General features: G+C 42.2%; 1 protein-coding gene across 5 annotated transcripts in view; it reads right to left on the bottom strand.

Annotated features, from left to right (window-relative positions):
* Positions 1–20032, bottom strand: part of marchf8 (membrane-associated ring finger (C3HC4) 8) — a 64546-nt gene that overhangs the window by 9971 nt on the left and 34543 nt on the right. For 3 of the 5 annotated variants that reach the window (XM_031841290.1, XM_031841276.1, XM_031841282.1), the window contains exons 3-5: positions 9920–9970; positions 3794–3873; positions 2437–3387 (exon numbers count right to left, since the gene is read on the bottom strand). In XM_031841290.1, the coding sequence (XP_031697150.1) occupies positions 2437–3387; positions 3794–3873; positions 9920–9970 (1082 nt within the window). Of the gene's footprint in view, positions 1–2436; positions 3388–3793; positions 3874–9919; positions 9971–19869; positions 20027–20032 lie in introns of those variants that run through there. The other 2 variants (XM_031841298.1, XM_031841305.1) reach the window with 2 other exon arrangements.

The raw sequence follows: 20032 nt of genomic DNA on the forward strand, positions 1-20032 counted from the left end.
TGCTGCAAAAGACACTTTAAAAATAGAGATCTCACAAATGGAGCAAACACAATTCAGCCATTCAAAGGGACGCGTGCTTCATCAGTACATTTAACGGAATAATCCCAAACAGCTAAATTTACTGTACCGGTGTCGGCAGCAGCACATTCCGAGCACCATTAGGCATGGGAGGGAAGTTAAAATTAAATTTGCATCACTTCAGCAGCCAGAACACACCCTGTTTAACAGTGATCTAAGGATGACAGAGGCGCCATTACAGTATGTCAGCATTAAAATATGTGAAGCAAAACAGAATTGGGAAATCACAAGCGCCACAAGCCGAGAGGAAACAAGCTCGGCAACATTACAGCCCTGGTGGGGCATTCACTTTCTTCCTGTTCACTCTTATCCGTTTCCTCATACTTCTCCTGTGACAATCATCTGACCGTTGCACTCTTCACTACCTCAACGTGCTGCTTTCAGATCCCTTCCCTCCAGCTATTCATTGCTCTGCCCTGAACCTGAAACAATTATTCATATATTTTCAAATGAATATTTCGACACAATCTGTTTTTATTTTTGCATTTCTGCTAAACATATTTTCATGGGGGAGGTATGGGGCAGAGTGTGACATCTGAGGCGTTGTGTTCTCTCTCCTGTTCTCAGCCTGTTTTCAGTCCGAACAGTTTAAAGTCTACTGTGCACTCTGTCAGAGAAAAATACATTTCAATTAAAGGCAGCACCACTGGAACCCATATTCCTTTTGACTTCTTTCCCCTCTCTGCACGCCTCAAGAAGTTACTTGTCTCCATCTCTGTGGCCGTGCTTGCCTTAAAAGAGAATATTAAATTTGCTCAGAAACTACATTAATAACATAGACTCTAGTGTTGCTGCTGATGTGGCAGTAAAAGGCAGGTAAAAAGACAACTATAAGCCATAAATAAGTGATGCAGGATTTTAAGAATATTTACAGAAAGCAGCTTTGGAAATATTTAAGAGAAATCAAATGCATTCAATACGTTTGTCAGGATACACACAAGGTGTTTTGATGAGAAACGGTAAATGTAAACGTGTTTGTACCTTTACGTTTATCTACAAAGTGACATTTCTGATAAGGAGTAAGACTTCTGATCATTCATTTTCGGAAATGTCATCAATAAAAAAAGCTAGCTAATAATTATAAAAAGCTAGCTAATAATTAACATTGGTTTAAAACCACCTCCCACACACACACACACATTTATACAGGTGAAATCCGGCTCGGCGTTCTGAGCTCACACTTCAAGCCACCTGACACAAAGCTTCCACGATGTGTTTGTTTGTGTGCAAGTGTGTGCGCTGAGACCACGAAGGCTATTTGAAGCCAATAATCTGTCTCCTGATCTCTGAACTGGTCACCTTGCCAATTCTAAGCTCATGTTTCTCTCTCAGCCCACAGCTGACGTACTGTATAAGACGTATAATCTGAAACGGCTGAGGGGCCAAAAAAACAAGACAGACGCATATAAATGACATTCCTTTGTCCTTAAGACTTAACCACCATCAATCCAGTGAACAGCTTCCAGGCGGAGTATTGACAGACAGATACTGTAACCCAGAAGTTCTCTACGTGATCTATGTCGGGCTCAAATTGTATTTCTTGGCGACTTAGAAACATCTACCGCTACCCAGCCTGATCTGTAGGAGCCACGCAGTCGTGACCTGGTCTGTAATTAAATATTTCTTACAATCTGTCCTTCTTAACATAGACAGGCTCAGCCTATCAGATTGCACACAGGCTGCCGTGTGAAAAAGATGACGGCCCTGTTGACCCAATAAGACAGACGCTGGTTCAAAGTCTATTATTCTGCTTCTGTTACACAATTTCTGAGAAGAACACACACTTCATTCCCAAATACTATGACATGTTCTACCCTGACCTCTGCCCTTCCATCTTTTCCTTAACGTTGCCATTGCCCCCCCGAGTCCTGCCACTACTGCGAAGATTAAAGTTTACAGACAAAATCAATCGCCACTTTTCGCAGCCTAAGACACGTTAATGCCTCATCGATCTATAGCAACACTGAAAAATTATTCTCAAAAAACCCAGCTTGACAGCACTGCGAAAAACATGGCACACCCTTGAGATAACTTTGAAGTGAAATGAAATGGCATGAAATTAAATGAAGTTATATTTCTGTTCTAGACACATGAGGGGTTGAATCAGTACAGCTTATGGTGTTGCATCTATGTGTAAACTTCTCCTAAGCAACAGCTCTACTCCGAGCAGGGGTTTTGAGGACAAATGTTTCTGAGGTGTACGATATTTGGTAGGTAGTTACACTACAGGATGAGAAGCTCCCACTACTCCACAGGGCTCTGGGGTTTACTGCCACTAACGGCTAGGGATCGTCTACCAAGTCACAGGGTGGTGACTTGGTAAACCACCCAAGTCTTACCATCCAGACAGTCACCCACCTGCACCAGTCTCCAGATAGTGAATAGGGTGACAGTGGCTCCGTTTTCTCTGACAAAGGGGAGGGGCAGCAGTCCAGGTCGACATCCTCATCCATAAAGCACAGGGGGGCTAAAAGATCTCCGGTCCCAGCCACGGTGACTGTTTTTGGGGTGGCCAGCTGGCCCGTTCTAGTTGGAGCTGTACTGAGTCGGTCCTCCTCGAACACGTCGTCATCTCCCAGTAGATCCTCGACGGGGAACCCTGACTCACTGCCTTCCAGCAGGACGCTAGAGGACTTGGGGATGTGGAGGTTGGAGGCGTAGCTGCCCAGCTCAGAGCACTGCAGGCTGGCCGAGGTTGAGGATCGAGAGAAGGGGAGGAGGAGACGGAGGAAGTTGGCGCTGGGAGAGTGATGAGGGTGGAGGAGAGTGTTGGAAAGAGGAGGAGGAGGAGGAGGAGGAGGGGCAATGATAGCAGGGGCAGATGGGAGATCATTTGCGGGGGGGATGCCCAACATGTATTTGTAGTTATTGGTGAAGGCAGGGACGAGGTGAGGGTGGGTGCATGTTGAGAAGGTCGGATCTGGGATCTGGTGTGTGGGTGCTGCAGCCAGCTTGCCGTTGAGTGTGTGCGCCCTTCGATCCGAGCCGGTTGGCTGAGCGGGCCCGGGCTTCAGCTCCAGCTCTCCCTCAGAGCAGGTGCGGTCTATAAAGTGCAGACCGCGACAAAGACTGTCCACGCGTTGGCCCACGTCATTCAGAGACACAGAAAACCTGAGCGCCCCGCTGGGGTGGATGTTGACGGAGGAGGGGCGCAGCAGGGAGAGCCAGTCTCGTTGTTTGGCATGTTTAGAGGCTGGTAGGCCGTCCGTGCAGAGGGTGGTGACTGAAATCCCTCCTGAACCTTGACAGGTTTTACCGTTTGAATTCAACAGAACCACTGCAGTCTGCTTCGGGTAGTCCTGAACCCGACTGCTGGAGTGTAAGTGTTTGTGCATGTGTGTATATGAAAGAGGAATGTGATTGAAGACCGTGGTACGGGACAGCAGGAGAAGGAATGAAAAAAGACAAAAAAAAAAAAAAAAGAGAAATGGAAAACAACATCATGCATTTGAAAACAAAGGAACTTGACAAAATGAGCTAAAAGATTTTGGGTGTTCAGTTTTGCCTCTGCATGGAAATAGCAAACAATGGTTGACCCATGTTACTATAAAAATCACATTTTACAGCAGGTAACAGGCAACCAAGGCTACTTTACACAGTGACAGTGTATTGCTCAATGGTAAACAGATTAGGTTCTTCAGCAGTAAAGGACAAAGAAACTGATTAAATGTATTGTCCTCAGGTGTTCATATCAGGGAAATGAGGGGGTTTGTACCTGCAGATGTCCTGGCTAGAGGGGGAGACTGACGTCCTGGAGAAACTGCATGGAGCGTTGACTGAAGTCGGGCTCCCCGCCTGAGGAACAAAACAAAGATATAACTGTGTAAATAACTAGTGTATCTTTTAACAGACAGGATTAAATCATATTCCCTGGGATGCCAGGAAAGGTCCTGTGTGTGGTGAGAATCATCAGTGCCTGAATCTGATCTTTATAGAAAGAGTAAACGCATGTCACGCACCGATACACTGGATGATAAAAAGGAATAAAACACAATACTGGCAGCTAATCTGTCTGATTAAAGTAGTGCCAGGAAAAATCTGTCTCGGTGCGTCACAGAGCAGGTGAAACACCAGGCTGCCACGGAGCGAAGCGCTCAGGAGACGGACTGCGAGACAGAGGGAGAGTTATGAAGAATGAGGCGCTGAGAGAGGCACAGCTGGAGGACGTGAGGCTGTAGACTTGTTCAGCCTCCGCAGAGAATATTGAACAGATGCACCGGCAGGTACAAGGATGATGCCTTCAGCATCATCTATTGTGGCTTTCACCAATATCCATGTTACACAAATGGGATGAGGAGAACTTCAAATGGTTTAAAATGAAACTTCTGGGTTATTTCAACATTTTCTGTATTCATTATTATTTATACTGTACTATCTTACACATATGCTGCTGTAACTCCTTATAGACCGACACAGACCACACTTATAAATGAGTTACTTTGCGCACTGCTCCGCTGTTTTGCAGTTTGAGCATGAATAGACGGATGTGGCCGTTCCTCAGCTAAAGAGTTTCTATATCTGGAAAAACAAAAGACTTTCAGAGCATCGATCAGTTGTGGAAGTTGTGGAACCCCTTTCCTTTTCTCCAGCCATGGTCACAACAGCCGACAGCCAAGCTTTTCCAGGATAGTGTTTTTTTTCCTTGGACACAGCGAGGCTAGCTGGTCCCCCCGTCTCCCAGTCTTTATGCTCGGCTGATTATACTTCTATATTAAGCATGTCGACAGCTCGAGAGTGGTATCAGTCTGCTCATTTAAGTCTCAAAGCAAACTATTCCTTAAACAATGTATCCAAAGTGTGACAGCTTACATATTGGGGAGGGACATTAAACAACGGGATCAGTGTTTGGGCTGCTAACATAAAGCTACGGGGGGCCTGGTCATTTCGATAAGAAACTAATTACCCATTGATTTAATTTCTAACTAAGGGGGAATTTATGGCTCATGTCCCGACACCAATCAATACAAAATTCAATATCTAGCTTTGCCCTTTGGTCCGTTTTTCTGAACAGCACAGCTTCTCCTTTCACAAACATGCCGTCTCTCTCTTTTCAATTGTCCTTCTGTTATAGTTCATCCAAGGTTGCTTTTAATGTCTCTTTAAAATGAGATATAATCTTCTCATTTTAACACCTAATATTCAAGGCTGCCGTTTGGGGCTCCTGCAGGCGTCTAGAATTTAAGGTGTAAAATGAACAGACAGCTGTGAGAAGTGCGTGAGATACAAAAAGATCAGATCAAAGCAATAACACATTATTATAGCACCCATCACTATATTTAACTACATGCTGACTCAGCTCTTCACTTCAACAATGCCTAAAAAGAAGAAACATGCTGAGCTAAAGCATCATGTGAAATCTGTAAACGGTGTAATCGGAGAAAAAGTGCAGTTTCCGCTAATCATTAATGACACTGGACGGTATCTTTGTTCCTTATTTTAATCTTCAACATAATGTTCCAGTGCCGTCTCTGTTAATCATTCATGTCGTCATCTTTGGGAGTTGGCCGATAGATAACTAACTCCGTCTCTGAGCAGACGCAAACAGCGGTGGGATGATGACAGAGTCCAGATAGCAATGATTTGATTAACTTCCTAACGGCCTGTACGAGTCTTCAGAAGAAAGGTCTGCTCTCTCATAACTGCCCTCTCATAACTGCTCTCTGCTCTCTCATATCTGCTCTCTCATAACTGCCCTCTTTTATGACGAGGACCGTTGATGAGCAAATGAGTGCCAGCATTTAATGGAGACCCAAAACACTATCACAGATATCTCAACCACTGCTGGAAAATTGTGTCAAGTGGCCACATTTTACTTTAGAAACTTTGAAAATACACATATATACACTTTAATTCATCCACTCGGCTCATGTTTCATTCCGTTCTTTGACTCCGATGTGCTAATTAGACGTAATCCAGCCTTCAAAACATACTGTAATGAATCCTTGTTTATTGTGCTTGGAAACGGTCTCTCAAGTCATTATCATAACTACTAATTTCACCTCTCTCCTTAAGCACTCCCACTATCCACACACACTTCATCCACACATAAATCATCCTCTGTTGCACTTGTATATTTCCCTGCATCTCTTATTTCTCTAACACCTCTGTTATCACATCTGCTATTACCTCAGCCTTCATTCTTCTTTTACCTATAGCCTCTCATTTTCTAACTACAGGGGAAAATGAACTTTAAACTTTTGTTGTCTCATGTTCCTCTGGAAACCTTAATGTTAAAGTGCTTCATAGAATTCTCTAATAGCTGCAGAGCTGACACGATCAGTTGATTATTTGATAATTCATTCGACATACAACTAAAAAGCAACCGTTTAGCAAATAAGTTTAATTCATTTTTACAGCAATCTTTCAAGCAAAACACTTTCTTGTTGCAGGTTGTCCAATATGAGAAGATAGCCCTAAATAGCCACCAACCAGATGTTTGGCTGACTATCAACAGCAGCCCACGGAGCAGTCGGTCGCTGCTTTGTGTCTTCATGAGGACCGTAATAGTTTAATTCCTTCCCAAACGGTGTAGGAGGCATCGCACAGCTCCCTGGCACTATGCTAAAAAGAGAAACAGCAACAGCTAAGCCTCCTGACCTCGCTGAGTGGAAAATCTACTCCTGCCAAATCACCGGGCAATCCTCTGGCTGCTGAAGCTTTCAGAGCAGCTTTTTTTAATTATTTTTTTTATATTCTACACTGACCATTGCTTCATTTAACAGAAATGCTGATTATTTGCCCTCAACTACACCTTTCTTCCACAAATCACCAGACAGGAATAGCTCGATAACAGACACCTTCAATGAACAAACAAAATCCCAGCAGGTGAGAGATAGAGTTTTTGGCTTCGGATGCACGTATACGTTCATATCCAAGACTATACACCTTAATCCCCCCCACAGTGACAAGCTCACTGATTGAGGCAATACCATCGTTATGAAAGAATTTGACCCTCTGGCTAAATGCTGCAGCTTGTTTTCCTGTTATTCTCTCTCTGTCCTGGTGTGTGTCTCATGGCAGGTATTCCAGCAAGTGTTGGAAGTAACTGGAGAGTGGATATTTTTCTGAGTCATCCTTAAAGAGGACAACGCTGTTTGATAAAATAAAATAAAAAAACACCAACATTTCAGTGACTCTACACAAAAAAATTGACCACAAGTATCCTGCCAGGTCATCAGTATAAAACTAGAGCAGGTGCTTTGACAGAATGAACAAATCCTTTGCTTGTTTGAGCTCTCACATACAAATCATCCAGACTGTATTGTTGTGCCAAGCTGGAGATGTTATGAAATATTCCTCTCAGGCTTATGCTGCGGTTATTTATGTAGAGAGATATCTTTTTAAGTAGGTCAACGATTGGATACAAGCACATTCATTTTTGATTTGATCTGACATGAGCTAGTGATTCAGCTTGAATCTGTGCCATGTGAAGCAATGCAGGGTTTGTTTTCGGTGTCTTTATTTGGAGTCTGGCTGCAGCTGCTGATGTGGAAATGAATGAAAACAAACGCGCGTCAGTCGAGATCCGTTAAACGGTCATCAGCAGTGGCACACGAGTAAAGTAACTCATGGTCTTACTAGCTGTGCATTTTAGAGCTTTGTAACGTAAATTAACTTGACCTACATCAACAACAAAAAAAAAAAAGAACGTTTGAGTCACTGCCGGGAATATGAAAATCTCCCATCTCATCCTGCCAATACCGAAGATGGAGCGAAAACTGCATATATGCATAAAATAATCTTCTATTGTCTCTCTGATCATATTCTGGTTAAAGCAGCTTCCGGGATGAGTGGTTTCAGTCAAGAGAAAATACATAACTCATCTATAACAGTCAGTTTAAGTTGTGGACAATATACGTGGAGAGCTTGGAGAGGATTTCTTACATTTCTTTGCTCAGTGATCTAAACTGGTCTAGCAATTAAAACCAGCAACCTTTCCAGTCACAAGCTGACTCAGCATCTTTTCCCGGTAGACTTGTCTGTGCAAACAACAATTAAAATAGATTTGAAACCTGCCAGTCAGTGGCATTTCCCTTTAGGAATGAGCAGGAAGCACCAGCTGGCAGGCAGACTGCTGGTTATTAATTTAAGCTGTCAAACTTAAGAGCCTTGTTCATACTTTATGACCATTACACACATTTGTCAAAGGAATGGCAGTCTAGGTAGGACATTTAATGACAATGCATGTTATCCAGAAGCAGCTGACTAAATTCACCCTTCCATTTACGCACAAGATATCTAGAACTTCGATCTGTTGGCCATCTCGTGTGTGTGTGTGTGTGTGTGTGTGTGTGTGTGTTTGCATGTTTAAATTGATCAGTTTCAGCTATTTTAAGCCTCATCAAACTATCCTGCTGCAGCAGCTCCAGACTGAAACTGCCGTCTCTGTAGACACCAAACAAAGCCATGTTGGTTAAACATTAAACAAATAGTTTGACATTTTGGGAAATAATTGTTTTCTTACTGAGAGTTTGATACCACTCTCATATCCGTCTGCTAAAATTAAAAACAACTAGCCTGGCTCTGTTCGAAACGTAACAAAATCCGTCTACAAGCGCGTCTGAATTGACATATTGAATGTTCTTTCTTTAATCTGTCACAAAGCCAAAGTGTAACAACGTCAAATCGTACTTTTACAGGATGATATGTGCCAGATCAGCTACAGAAAGTCATTGATATAGAGGTAATGAGTATAGAGGTCTTAATGATTATCTCATTGAAAGACAGACTGTATACTCACTGCAGTTGTGCACACACAATTTTACAATGCAGTGGATGGATGTAATGAACACGTTGGGTCTGTTTATTTTTGGTTTCCCTATCACATCAGTAAGAGAATAAGATAAGATAAGTCTTTATTAATATCCAGAGGGGGAATTCAGGTGTTGCGACAGAATAAGGACTGAAATAACTATAGATAAATAGAGCAGAAAAAAAAAAATACAAATGTATAACGTAAAAAATAAGAATAGAAATTAAAAATATAAACTATATAAGAGCAATTAAACTCAAAGGCGTAGAAAATGTGTATTGGGTTCAATGTCTGCAGTCTACATATGAAAGTCGTTCTTAGTCTTTTCATTACCCAAGTTTTACCACATCTGTTATCTGCCATCACATGGAGTGAATTCAATAAGAGTTCAATTCAATGAATCAACAACAATTAGTGTGTCAGTTTATGTAAAGTGGTCATTGTTCGTTTTAGTGAGCCATACCACCTCTCTGGTCTGGGAGTGGCACATTGTCTCTATTAACACTCTGTTAATGGTTTGTCATAGCTGTGGCCATGGACATCATTGCTGGTATATTCGTCCCTCAGGTGCAATGACTTCCACCTCAAACAGTGACTGGCTTGTGGATCAAACATTGTTGCAGGAGCGGTCCCCTGGTGATGAAGTGACCGTGACATCTGTTAGCACAAGTGAAGTGTTTATCCTATAAGTAGCTCAGGTGAACAAGGATTGAAACCCTGGAGTCAGATTCAATGAGGGGTGTAGTTTGCCTGAGGGAGTGAAGACGAGGAGGGAGGAAGGAAGGGAAGAAATAGAGAAAGACAAGAGTCACAGAGAAGCCAAAGTGAGCTGAGGAGCAAAGCCACGTGTGCTCTCTGGAGGTTGATCAGAGGGGCAGCTCTGATTGAGGCGATGTGATTCAAGAGGGGCAGGTTATCTATCAGCTACTCTCACTCCACTGCATGTCTGTCCGTCCGTCCTGTCAATCTCTGCCTTCATCCACAGCTCACCTCACCGCCGCCCTGCTGTCTTCTCTCTCTCTGTGTGTGGCGGAGGAAGGCGATACATCATTCATTCAGTTTTGGCCCATTTGTGTGTGCTTTGCTCACCTTTGATATATTGCTGGACCTGCTTGCAGAATGACCCAGAGGCTTTTCATTCTGTAAAAAGAGGAGAAGAGAGACAATTCAAGTGGGTGCAAAAGCAAAAATCAGAAACAGATAACAAATGCTGTTCAATCTGCACACGCATCCTGCATAGTCAGAACTGACATATTCTATCTGCATTAATCTGAATTAGTCATGAGCGTGTGCTGTATTTGACCATTTGAAACGGAACAGACATCCACAGGAAGTGTTTGCAAATGTTACTTTTAAGAAGACACAAGACAAAGAGTCCACATGTGTAGAACCTCAAATAGGCACCGAGCTGCTTGGAGCTAAATGCTAACACTAGCATGCTAATATGTTCACAATGAAAAATGCAAAAAGCTGATGTTTAGCCGTTACAAAGTTGTATTCCAGTCAAATTAACAGTTTAGATATTTCAGTCTGGACCAACCAACACACCGACATTGCCAACCCTAGAGCCATGGTGCTAGCATAGCCAAAATAACAATGACAGGCAGATTGAAGTAATAATGCAAGGGTATTTCATGGTGTAAATATGGTAATATGAATGAAGGAAATCTTGTTACAGGCTACAGCAGGAATAGGAAGGACTGATTCATGTTTGTGCATGAACAAACACGGTAAACCTACATGTCTCTGCAGCTGAGCCTGAGCTGTTTGGCATCTTAAATTAATCAAATATTTCTGGCGCAAGACTAAAGGAGCCCAAGCCGATTACATAACGCATCTGTCCAAACTCCATATCAAATGGTGTCACAATATTTGTATCATTACCCAGGGAGTGAAACATGCCAACTCCGCACAGTTAAGTTTTGTTCTGAGGCTGTAAAATGATCCTCGATTCCCACTCAGTGTTCTCCGCTTGCATCTGACACGCAGATAAACAGCCACTCGGGTGTTGCACTGCATTCAGTGTTGGTATTAAAGCCTTGGTTCCTTCAATGATGATTAATCAATTATGGTTACATAATGCTGAGTTCACACCGGGTCAGACAGGGCTGTGGGGCTTTGGACATGAATAAATCTTTGTAAAGGCAAATCAGCTCGATACAGTGTACACATACAGTGAGTAGAAGGATGCCCAGATTAAACAAGAATTTGGTGCAACAATTTCCTCCAAGCTACCATCAGTGCACACAGCAGACCACACGTGGCAGCATTATCATGCAACAGGAGTCACAGAAATTTACCAGTATTCCTATGAAGGAATAATACAAACTGACCCAATATTTCAAGTGCGTTGATTTAATGGTGCAAGATACGAGATTGGGAGCATTCCAAGCTCTCAACGGCTCTCAACATGGAGAAAACCAACATGCTTTAAAAGCACGCACGGCCAACATGGCGATGTCAACAAAGCAAAGAGCAGTCCAGAAACAATCTTTAAAAATTCTTAAAACAAGTTGAATTCTGTTGGGAACACATTTTAATATTGTTTTGCAACAGCAGATCTTTCTTTCACTTTTTCCACAAAGTAATGTGTCCTCCTTGCAGAGGAGGACACCTGACGACTCCCCCTCTCTCTCTCCCTCTCTCTCCCTCCCTCCCCCTCTCTCCCAAACTCACGCAGGATTTGTTTGTGTGGAAATCTCAACCCTGAGAACTTTCCTCGCGATGTCAAGAAGCAGAAGCAGCTTAAGCGTTACCTCTGCCATCCTTGTCCAAACAGGAAGTACATTAACCTTGCTACCAAAAACTCATGGACCATGAGTCTAGACACACACACACACACACACACACACACACACACCACTAAGAGAGTACCCGACATGCTACCAATTCCAAATTACTTTGACTCTTCGCTCGTGTCCCCGCTGTGACTAGTTGCCATGGTAATAGAGGACCACTGCGTGTGCCTCTCCATCACACTCTGCTTTTCCCTGCTTACGTCCATCTCCATCCTTATTTTCCTCCCATCTCACTTAAGTCTTGAGGACATTTAAACACCCAGCCATGCTGACAAAACAACAATTTGGATATAGTTCCTGAGATCCGACTATCATGTCTGAATCAAAACATACAAATTATTTTTAAATACCGTTACACCATCATCTGGTCTTACTGGGAGTAAAGATCTAGGAATTTACGGTAAGTGCAGAGAAGTGTAATTAAACACACATCAAACATCTCTCGCGTCTCACTTCTACAGCTAAATTTTCCATTATCCGATGAGGCAAAGAGCTGAGATTTGATCTTATCAGAAGAAAAACTAAATTCTGAATAAACATCTATATATGCAATTTCCTGTCACTTTGATAAACTAAAATGTCAGCTGCAGGTGTGTGGCCATTATCTTTGACATCAAACTGTATTAATCTTCTGTTTTAATCTGTGAACGCATTTCCTGGCTGATGCAATGACACATACTGAAGGCTCGGGTTCACATGTAAAAGTACAGCACTGAGGACGGAAAGTGCTTTAAAAAAGCCCTTTACGCCAAGTGATTCTGCAGATATAACCCTCCTACTGTACTAGAGGATTAAAGTGAAGAAGTTCTCCTCCATCTCCATGTTATTACTTATTCAATGCCTTCAACAATAAAATGATAAATACAGCTCTCAGAGGATACAAATTCAGTTTTTTTTGGGGTTTTTTTTCCAGGAGATGACAGATGGGGATAACAGTTCCTTGATGATCCTTGCCCTTAATCCTTCCATCTTGGCCAAAACTGAAGTAACAAGCAGTTATTCACAGACGGATGGTTTCTGGAAAATAACAAGGCCACAAATGGACCGATGACTTTTATAGACGGCAGTGATTAGAGCAGGGAGGCTGCAGACAAATGACAAAAGATAAGAAAGAAGAGAGATCAACAACATTTCTGAGTGTCCTTTCGAAACCCATTTCTCTAAAAATGCTCCCAAACTGTGGTACTTGTACAAGCTCTGAGTGTCACCTTCACTGCCGCCATGACTGTAGGCTATAAAGGGCCGTATTCTTTGGGCTCATGCATAATTCTGATAAAGAAGGGTTCAGGTTTCACACACCACTGTGTCCGTCTTTCTCCACCTCCTTTGTGGGTCTGTTTGCAGCCCCAGCCTTTGATAACACAACTTTCAGACTGGACTCTGCAGACCCGAGGCTTGTAAGAAAATGAAGCTCAGGAGAGTACGAGAGAAGAGGAGAGGTCATATTCAGAGGGATCGCTGCGTCTTCCAGTGCTCTGTTCTCGGCCCACGGGGAGGAGGGCTCAGCTTGCTTTCAAGCTAAAGTCTCAAAAGACAAAATCTTTGGAAAAAAGACGCATTTCAAAAGAAGCAGGGTTAAATTCCCAAAGTTTCTATCTCCAACAAAACTTTTTCAATATTAGAATTGAATGCCACATCTGAGCGGTCTTTGATGAAGATGTCACAGATCGGGCAGTAGACTGGATGGGGCGTGCAACAGGCTAGAGCGCAGTTTATTAATAAAGCAAAAATACCAAATATTTTGTGGTTCCAGCTTCTTAAATGTAAAGATATGTTGCCTTTCTCTGTTGACTATCACTGTAAATTGAATATCTTTTGGTTGCGGACAATTTGTTGGACAGAATATTAAAAAATGTCACCTTAGGCTCTCAGGAATTGTAATGTGATTTCATTGAAAATACAATGAACAATTTAAGTTTAAAAAAAAGTAGATGGATAAATATCTAGAACTACACAATATTTAGAGTTGCAACAAACAATTATTTTCATTTCAGTTACTTTCTTGATTAATCAATTCATCATTTAGTTTATGAAATGTCAGAAAATAGTCAAAAATGATTTATTATTTCCCACTACCCAATATCATATATTGTCATAGTTTGTTTTTTCCGACCAACAGTCCTAACACCAAAGATTGTTAACTTACTATCATATATGATAAAGACAGCGTCAAATCCTTACAATGAAGAATGTTTAGCAATTGATTAATACATTTTCTGTCTATTGACTAATCATTGCAGCTCTACATGGATATTATATATCTGATTATACATGCAAACACTAAATGTAACCACAAAGAGTAAACATGATTCTTCAACATACTGCTGTAGGACTGATTATGAAAACACTGAAAAGAGCCATACAGTTAGAAAATGACATGGACCAGGAAAAGTTACAAGTCTTTCTTTTGATGAGAAACACTAAATTAAAGAACTGAATTTTGCCATCAGATCTTTCTGCACCATTACACACCAGCGTCATGCTAGAGGAAGAGCATAAAGATAGGTTTGTGGTTGAGGTCAAAAGCTTCCCAGAATTCAAACCTGAGACTTTCCGTCAGCGAGGCTGCGGTTCTCACTGCACTATCCGAGCTCGTCTATACCAACAACAGTTTCTGTCTCAACACAGACATGAAATGAGATTTCACACCATAGGTTAGTCACACATGAGAGCTACTAGTCAGTCTCGCATCCCTTCACCTTGAACGTTTATTTGTCCTAAGGAGATTGAGACAAATGAAAACATCCAGTTTTTTATATTTTTGTTACTGCTTAAGCATCACATACTATGAATGCATTTGTACTTTTGAAATGTTTTTGTTGTATCCATTTTCCTCAACTGACTTCATCTACTTTGACTTATCTTTACATCCTGGAGTTAAACATCTGAGGACTGGCCTGGACATCTGCTCACCAGAGAGTGACAGTGATTGAGACACTAAAATAGTAACGTCGCAAGAGTTGTTTTTCCAGCTGTGAATACGCAACCCCAGAGCTCCTTTACAACAAGCCTTTTAGCTGCAGCCCATTATTGTCTGTTCAGACTTTCATCAGCAGAACAAAACAATAGTACCAGCCATCAGATGGCATCATTGCCAGCGACATGTAGAAAGGCAACATTTCGGTTGCCTGTAATACTATAATATCATAAATATAAACATACAATACTACAACACGCTTTACGCTTGGAAAAGAAAGGGCATCAACCTTCTTAAAGTCACTGCACAAACATAATTGACTAATACCTTTAGCTACCTCTGCCTCAGAGCCAATCATAGACTGCAGCTCCACTATCTACTGTAACAAAAGAAACCTGTTTCCAGGTAAGTAAGATATGGTGCTTTTGGACTGTGTGAAAGACGCTTATTTCAGGATGCAAGGAAGCAGAAAATTGATTCTAGACAATAAAGGCATTTTAACAGATGTCTTGGAAAATGGCCTCCATCTAAAAGTTAAATAATGGCACCTCTACATCTCTACTGAGCTCTAAAACATATTTAAGGTGATGGGTTTTCATACATTAGACAGCTCCCTGCTGCGAGTCCCAAACACTGACAGAGAGTTGTTGTGGCAGTTACTCTGTTGAAAAAGAGACAAGGAATTCACTTTATAATCTCCTGCTATAAATAGCTGACATTGTAACAAGACTAAGAGGGAGCGACTGAGAGATTGTAGGAAAATAGAGACAGAGCAAGACACATACTGTAACGTAAGAGACAGAGGAGCCAAATGAATGATAGCTATCAGACAGCGGTAATGAGGTGACTGTCGAAGGAATTTAATCAGGGAAATTAATGGACGGAGGTGTGCGTGTGTGTGTCTCTTTTCCTTCTTTCTCTGTAAATTCATTACAATTCCAAATGACCTCAGCAAGCTGCTTAATTCTTCATTCAACAGAAGTAGTGTAATTTCTTAGTTATCACAGTTTAATGACCAGCAGCTTACCTACGCCTCTGTCTTTGACAGCTTAAACTACACAGCATTCCTGATTTATACTACAGTACATTCAACATTTGCCACCCACTGTTCCACTGAAAGGGTGCCTCTATTTCTATGAAAAATAAGTAAACATGTAATGTGTTGTGGTAGTATTTAATAGTTAAATGAACATTATAAGTAAGGTTACTCCCTGCCTTTAAAGCAGCTGGCAGTCCAACAGTGTGGAAGGATTTATTGCAATAAAGCTTTGAAAATGTAATGTCCAAATCAATCACATGGGTGTAACATAACTAAATTGTATCTTATTAATTAGGTAGACCATCCTCAAGAGGAGGGATGGGTGTATCAGGATTAAAAGGAAACATAAAAACACTGCTGATATCTAAAAATGGATTTAAGAAACATAAAAATATATATTAATAGATAAACTTCAAGTATTTTTTCAAAGGAGCAAGAATAAGTTGACACAGGTGTGCATGTAAACTCCTTTAACTAATGGATGAGAGAACGGGATTGGATATGTAATGGCTATATAAGAATATAATTTGTTCAATGTTTGGTTGTATTTTCTATGATCATTCGTTGGAAATTAATAAACCTAGCTAACATTTTGGAAAATCCCATCCCATTGTGAAAGATGTCTGCTTGATGAAGGACGGATCAACTTCATGTCAGTATTCACTAAACGGCTTTACACTTCACACCAGATTTCACTTTCAGACTGCTTGCAGCATTTTGTGGGGTCTTATGTCAGTAGAACACAAACGTATGCATGAGTGCACTCGTGCATCCTCATCCTGTCACTCTTAAATGAGCACCATGATAAAAATGGCTATGAAAAGGACTTCAGCGGAAACAACAGCACGTTAAAGCAGACAACCACAACCAGCTTGTTTTCAGTCAAACACCATGAAGCTTAAGATAAACAGACATTAGACTGACAGGTGAGGGAGTAAAGCTCGTGGATCTGCAGGTATGCCGGCAGACTGCACAAGGCGGTGTTTACATCTGAATAGCTTTCCCTGAAATAAATGGCATCAGCATACCATGATCTGCATCATTCTTCCAAATGCAGATCTAAAAATGAGCCCATCCTGCTGTATTTTATATATTTTTTTAAATGCACACGTTGCTGCAGACAAGCAGACAACATTTCCTTCAGAGACAGAGATAACAGATTTCCTCCACTTAGTCTCGGCTCTTCAGAGAAATCTCTCTCAAATCACATGAATCTAATGCCAGCGATGTCAAGTAGGCCATTATAAAATACAGCTGGCATGCACAGAAATGCACACAGAGAGATATTTGAGGAAACGTTGCATTGCCTAGCCCCCCCCCGCCCCCCCTCCCCCTCAGAGGTCACAGACACACATCCTTGCAGCAAAAGCAATATCAAACATCCCCGACTAAGAATCTCTTCTGGAAAGGAAGTTCGCCTTTCTGTGGTTTCCCCATCTCTGTAAATGTCCAGCGGGAGGAAATGCAGGAGTGGGCAGCCGGGCGGGAGAGCACCAGCAGATGAGAAATCTTAACTATGCACAGCAACAACAACCAGTGGAGCGCTTGGCTGACCACAGACGTCTAACCAGACCTAGAAGAACTGTGCCTCGCTAAAGAGACGTCAAGCACGTTAGAAAGTTTAGTTTCCATAAAAGCTATTGTCATATTTGAGGGCCTATTCTTTTTACATGAGAGGCATTAGCTCAACAGAAACTACAGCCTCACACAATGTCAGCCTCCAGCATATGTGTGTCTGCATGTATAATAAAACCACATGGAAAGTGAGACTGCAGGGGAGACAACCCCAGACCCTGTTTGTGTACAAATCTACAGAACGTGTGTGTGTGAATGAGCACGTCTGTCTGTTCTATATGAACAGGATGTGAGCTTGCGGTTTCCCCTCTCCCTCTTCCTCCTCCTCCTCCTCCTCCTCCTCCTCCTCCTCCTCCTCTATCCATCCTTCATCTTTCTTCCTCTTGGTCATAATTACATCAGTGTGTCCAAACAGGATATGAAAGAAAGAGAGACAGTGACCATCAAATTCAGAGCAGGACCATGTGGACGGTGACCCATCCCGGCTGTGCATCTAGTCAGGCTACATGGCAGTATTATAGACGCAATACCAGAGTCTAATCCAACAACAATGAGAGCTACAGTAAGACGGTACCAGAGGAACATGAAGGAAAAGTCAAATATGGCAGTAACAGTATAGGTATTGCTTTATAAAGAGAGCAAGAGATCCACAGATATGAGGGAGTAATTCTGTGACTCACATTTCCTCACTAGCTGCACTTGGAGTCAGGCCCTTCCCCATGACATAAGTCATTATTTATGACTTGTGTGAAAATGTCAGGAAACAGACAATTCGTTCAGTGCAGTGCCTCTGAATTAGCTCCGTTATTAGTGTGTGAACCACCAGTTCCCTTGTGATATAATCCTTCAACAACAGGCTCTGAGAAACAAAGAAATGCATACAGATGGGCTAAGAGGTCCCCTTAGCAAAGACAAGAGAGGAAGGGGTGAATTACTGACCGAGATGAATAAGAAGTTACTGGTATAAAACACCAATTCAGTAGTACTTCATTTAAGAAGAGACTCACAGTCCATAACAGCTTCTTTATAGCTAGCAGCTGCTTAGAGAAGCACCCGCTGGGGATATGACCACCCAATCTGAAGTGTAATATTTGAAAAGTTCCTTTTTTTCTTTTTTAAATTCAGCATCCAGCCTCCTGAATACTAACTGCACGAGTTCTCCTTACTCCGCACTGTTGAATGTGCTCGAGGCTCTTGAAAGCAAGCTCTTTTCTGAAGAAAACAAGAAGATGAAGAGGAAAACAAGGCTGTTAACAGAGGAGCTGTGTGGGGCATGTTGCAAAATAACCAACTTGTGAGTGAAACCGTCACAGTGCTGCAGGAAAACCACAGGACCACACCATCCACCAGAAACATCCATCTGTGCAAGAAAACCCTCTGCCATGCTCTCCTGTCTAGCCTCATCTCATTCTGCCTTTCTTCCCTCCTCTTCCTCATTACTCCCTCTGTCCCTTCCTCCTCCCCCCTCCAACAGGTTTTAAGCTCTGCCATTACATGTGACTGACTGCATTAATCTCCCCCTCCCCCCCTCATCCAGCTGCAGATTTGACACAAAGCTCTGATTTGGTGCATCAGTAGATGTGATATGCTAAGCGATAGACCGAGAGGAGAAAATATATATTTATAATCAGGTCACTCTGCCACTGAGGCCTTGTGTGTGTGGAGTTTCAGTGTGCACCTATTAGCAGCAATCACACTGCACAGAGAAGACTGCTGCCTCTCTTTAGCCTTTCACAGCATCAGTAAAGTTGGGTGCCAGAGCACACGCACAAAGAGAAAATAGAAAGAGACTAAGGATGACAGAGCATAGGGGTGACTGAGTGCATGTGTGCTGAATCTGACCAGATATGGTATTTTACAATATTCAGTACTTTAGCAATCTATGCAACAGCACACAGACAGCCATAACAGCCAAAAAAACGATGATTATGTTAAAAAAGTAAACATGCAAAGTCAATATAACAATGCTCATGGAACATTCAAGTTATATACAGTATTTCTGTGCACCCCCACTCATCCTGAACAAAGGGCAGAGGCACCAGAGAAAGTGGGTCAACCTTTCACACTGAAGAGGTGGCAGATGCTCCTCTGAACTGCACAAACAAACATATAGTACCGTCATGCACGCAGGCAGGCACATGAACGGACTGAAAAAAAAAACTACATACAGGGTTCAGAGTCCCCGATAGGTACCGCTAAATACACCAAAACACATGCAGATATGAAAGAAGACTAAGACAAACATAATGTAAACACATTCGGAACCCCGGACGTTACTGTGATACCGCCACTTCTGCTCGACTGGATGGAGAGACGGACCATTTCTGACCGTCTCTGCTCATTTTGCTCTCTATTTATCCACTCCTCTCCCTCTCTATTATACACAAACCAAATGGACAAAACCACACATTCCTGGCAACTCTTTCATCTCTCGGCTGCTGCAGCAGAAGCGCTCTGCCATCACCATGGAGAAAGAAGGCCTCACTATAACAACCACTCAATGGAAACTGCAATGAGTCCCCTTTCCTTTTAATGCATCCCTTTTTATAATCGTTTTTTTCCTTCAAACACGCCTTGTATATGGACGACAATGGATGTAGAGCGTACACCCTGCGGCGATAAAAATAATCACAACAATGACAACGTCGGCAGCATCAGCACCATCAACACAAACGGCACAAGAGACAAAACATCCACAAGATATCTGTACCTGAATCTTCATTTTCCAACAGGAATTCATCTCTGGATCCTGAAGTCACCGCTTTCACACAATCAATCTCACACACACACACACAGACAGACACACACACCCCCTCACTCAGACAATGGATCCTCAGGGAGGTTGCATGCCCCCTCTGTAAATCCTCGAGGGG

This window comes from Anarrhichthys ocellatus, unplaced genomic scaffold, assembly GCF_004355925.1.
Source record: "Anarrhichthys ocellatus isolate YVR2014 unplaced genomic scaffold, GSC_Weel_1.0 scaffold3, whole genome shotgun sequence".
In the NCBI taxonomy this organism is placed as follows: domain Eukaryota; kingdom Metazoa; phylum Chordata; class Actinopteri; order Perciformes; family Anarhichadidae; genus Anarrhichthys; species Anarrhichthys ocellatus.